This window comes from Gekko japonicus, unplaced genomic scaffold (genome assembly GCF_001447785.1).
Source record: "Gekko japonicus isolate JY-2015 unplaced genomic scaffold, Gekko_japonicus_V1.1 scaffold8278, whole genome shotgun sequence".
Lineage (NCBI taxonomy): Eukaryota > Metazoa > Chordata > Lepidosauria > Squamata > Gekkonidae > Gekko > Gekko japonicus.
The window spans coordinates 6,704-10,876 of NW_015163885.1; the positions used below are offsets into that span (position 1 = coordinate 6,704).

The window sequence follows — 4,173 nt, forward strand, 5'->3', positions numbered from 1 at the left end:
ATGCTGGAGTAGACACATGGAAAGACTGTGACTTGTTTCTATTATGATTTATTATTGCACTTTGGCCTATTGATTTATATTATACTTGTTATGTTTATTTGATTTATATTATACTTGCTGTTATGCTTATTTGATCATTATATACTTGCTTACTTGCTTGTGCGTTATTTTTTGCCAGTGGTGTTCTTTTTTGTTTCTGGCCATATGATACGGCATGCCCCGATGGAAGAGGGCATTGGTGGTGGGGGGTGCACTCTGGGCCGTCTCCAATAAAGCCCAAGAACCAGAATGGTAGAAGCCAATAAGGTCCTTGCCTGCTCCAGGGCTGAAGGGGGAAGGAGTGTGCGTGTGGGGAGAGGAAGGGATCCTTGGAAGCGACGTCCCATCCCTGGCAAACCCTGCCCAGCCCCGCTTCTTTTTGTGATGCCTGGTGACAGAAAAAGGTCACCCTGAACGGAAAACAGGCTACGAACATAGTCCTGCCTTATTACAACTGAATTCCGTTGCTAGCCAGTGGTTACCATATAAAGGACCAAACCCACTGCAAATATTTCATAAAATAATCTGCTTTGAAACTGGCTACTACTAGGGCATAATAATAATGTGCAATAAATGGTATCTCTACTTCACGCGCAGAATGCACAAATAAGCTCAAACCGAGGGAGGTAAACTGGAGGAGAGTGCTGATATTGCTACAATAGGTCTGCCTGCTGACAGGGAGCCCGCCTCAGAGAGACTAGCCTCCTGTCAGGAACACCCTGAGGCCAAAACATACACTGACAATTTCAAATGATTCAGTCCTCACAGCACCGACTTTACGAAAGCCTCACTTTCGTGAGGGGAGCCGCAAGCACAAAACAGTCTCTCTGAGTAAAAGAGGAGAGAGCTACCTCATTAGAAATTTTTTCAACAAAATGCAGGTTTTCAAGTATCTTCTCCAGTATGGTAAAGTAAGTCGTTCACACTTTGTCGCCTCATTTGGGGGGGCTTGGAGCTTTAAAGGCAATGCATAACACCTCAAAATAAACGTGTGGTGATGAATCTAAGCTAGAGGAGCCCAGAAGAATAAGGGACCGGTAATACGGAACCGGGACCCATAATAATATAGGGAAATCGCCATCTTGGATTTTTATGTACACTGAGATTTTACTAATGTTGCGTGTAAATGTAATGTTTTGTGTTTTGTATTTCATGGCACTGCGTTTTGTGCATCGCCCAGAGCCTGGCGCAAGCCGGGATGGGGTGAAATTAATAATAATAATAACAACGACAACAACAAAAACAACAACAACAATAACAGCCTAGTCACACCCTGACTAGTCTCAGCTCTTGCCGGCTTCCAGCCCATACACAAGCCAGTGTCTCAGCACTGCCCATTCACTGCCAGCTCCACTTACCTATTGCACCCAAGTGTTGCTCGTTGTCGGCTGCCCAGTGACCCTTTACTGGGCAAGGACATTTAAGACTGCAGGTATGCCCAGTTCCTAGCTGGCCTCTGGTTCCACAGCCAAATGCATAGATAATTCCTGAGGAAGGCACAAAGGCTAGCGTGTGCTGCCTGCAACAAGCCAACCACAACGTTACTAAGTACACGTAAGGTTTGCAATACATTTCTAATTACATCAGTTTCTTAGACGTCCGACCATAAAAAGGTTCAATCGATCAATCTTTTCATCTCCCAACCACCCTACCCAGGCATTTAGGGGCTGCTCTTTTAAATGGTTTTTACATTATGCTCTAGCCTATTTTATGAAATTCTTTTAAAGCTGTTTGATGTTTTATGTTTTACTTATGATTTAATGCTGTGTTACTTGTTCGTTAGCAGCCCAGAACAGCCCAAGCTCATCAGAGCTTGGAAGCTAAGCAAGGTCAACCATGGTTAGTATTTGGCTGGCAGACCGCCAAGGAAGACCAGGGCCGCTCTGCAGCAGAAGGCAATGCCACGTCTGCTCATATCTTTCCTGGAACATCCCATGTTTCGACACAAAAAAAAGAAGCCTAACATCAGGAAAATAACCCTCCATGTCTTTCAGCTCGTGATTTTTGTTTTGGTTCAAAACTTTTTATTTTGGATATTACAACATATTCAACATTACATTTCAATTATCATATATCCATATCTCTTATCTCCTCCCTCCCCCCTCCTTGTGGCTTCCCGCAATGCTCCTCCCTCCTTTCCCTCTTATATTTCCTTTATCTTTATCCAATTTCATTCTTAAATTTCAAGGTAACAATATTTTACTCTATTCATTCAATACCTTTATATATTTCTACCCTTAATAATTATCAAAACAAAGTAGATTATGTTTTACATCCCAATTTTTTTCTTTCCACTCCTCAAAGAATTCTTGATCTTCTTTATTATTAAGTTTCTTTGTTAATTTGTCCATTTCGGCCATAAATAACACTTTCTGTATCCATTCCCATTTTTCTGGTATTCTGTCTTGTTTCCAAGATTGTGCATAAGTCATTCTGGCAGTAGTAATCAAATACCACAACAATGTCTTTTTTGTCACATTTACTTCTTCCATCTTAAGTCCTAGAAGTAAAATCTCCGGCTGTTTTTTAAAAGTACATTTCAAAATTTTCTGCATCTCATTATGAACTTCTGTCCAAAAAACCATAGCTTTATCACATGACCACCACATGTGGTAAAAAGTTCAGCTCGTGATTTTGTCATGCCTAACAAGCTGCGGTGGCTCAGAGGTTAAGACGCTGAGCTGCAGACCGGAAGGTCGGGAGCTCGGCAGTTCGAGACCCTAATGTCATGTGACGGAGAGAGCTCTCATCTCTGGCCCCAGCTCCTGCCAAAAAGCAAGAAACTGCAAGTAGAAACTGCAAGTAGATAAACAGGTACCGCTTCGGTAGGAAGGTAACAGCATTCCGTGTGCCTCGGCGTTTAGTCATGCCGGCCACATGACTACGGAAACGTCTTTGGACAGCGCTGGCTCTTCGGCCTTGAAACCGAGATGAGCACCGCCCCCTAGAGTCGGATTTGACTAGCTTTCGAGCAAGGGAAACGTTTACCTGACTTTTACTAATAAGGCAAAAGATCCATTTAGACCAAAGAGAAGCAGTCACCCCATAGGAGCCTGAAGATGAGCCCCATCAAAAGCAAGTGGCCATTTCACATGTGCTCGACATTGGGAGACAGACATTCATCTTTAGTTGCTTAATACACAGTACCTCTGGTCCCTGCCACTTCACCACAAATCTACAGGAGGGATGATTTGGACCCAATGGAGCTGAAAATTCCAGATGAGGAGCTACTAATTTTGCCCATGTGGCTAAATCTAAAATGGGCAAGATATGGTGGCATGTCATTTGAACCCTAATGAGAACTAAATCTGAAGCCTCCAGAAATGTCACCACATAATCCATCCTCTTAGTTACAGGAACTGTTTGAGGCGGTGGAGGAAAAATCAAGAGCAGCAACGATAAGCCAAATTAAGAATGGTCATGTATACAGAGAACGTCTGACGCAGCATGCCTTGACGAGTGCACAACATTATCCAACTGTCACCACTCAAGACTGCAAGCATTCCAACTCCTGCTTTGCTCATTTCCCAAACAGCACTGTTACATACCACACTGGTGAAGCAGCACACAAAGTCCACTCACCTACCACAAGCGATTTGGGACACCTCACTGCCCATTAGCTCCAGAACCCTTCTGGGGTTTACTTCATCATTCAAGCAGTCATGGCCGAGTTGCCCAAAGGAACCTGCCCCAAAGGTGAACACACCTCCACTCTGGTGAACAAAGGAGGATAAAACATGTGAGAAGAAGCTCACAACAGCTGTTGTTGCTCACTTGGCTGAAAAGGCAAGCCACTTTTTGGTTAAAATGTGGCTTTCCTCTTCAACCAAGCAAATGGCTACAGCAGAAAGAACAAAGGCATAGTTCTCCCACACGTACATAATATGCTTCATCTACACATGAAATATTGTGCTAGCTTTCTGTGTGCAAGGAGTTGTGGGTTTGGGGGCTGAAGAAGAGAATTTTAGTAAGTGCTTCCCCACCCATGCACATACACATCCCGGCTCTGGTGCTACAGTCCATTAAGGTAGCTCATTTCGATGTGTGCATAGAGAAGCCCACTGTTTGTCTGATTGAACTGTACTTGAAGGACATACAGGTGAGATACTTTTTCATTATATATTACTTCATATT

The 4,173-nt window shown here is 43.4% G+C and overlaps 1 protein-coding gene across 1 annotated transcript in view; it reads right to left on the reverse strand.

Moving 5' to 3' along the window:
* The window catches only part of LOC107107665 (probable E3 ubiquitin-protein ligase HERC3), a gene marked incomplete at both ends in the record, with an annotated part of 7,699 nt that extends 3,947 nt beyond the window's left edge, over positions 1-3,752 (reverse strand). Inside the window, 2 exons of the mRNA XM_015407964.1 lie at positions 1,398-1,558; positions 3,622-3,752. Coding sequence (XP_015263450.1) covers positions 1,398-1,558; positions 3,622-3,752 — 292 coding nt within the window. The remainder of the gene's footprint in view (positions 1-1,397; positions 1,559-3,621) is intronic.
* Positions 3,753-4,173: the final 421 nt, after the last annotated feature.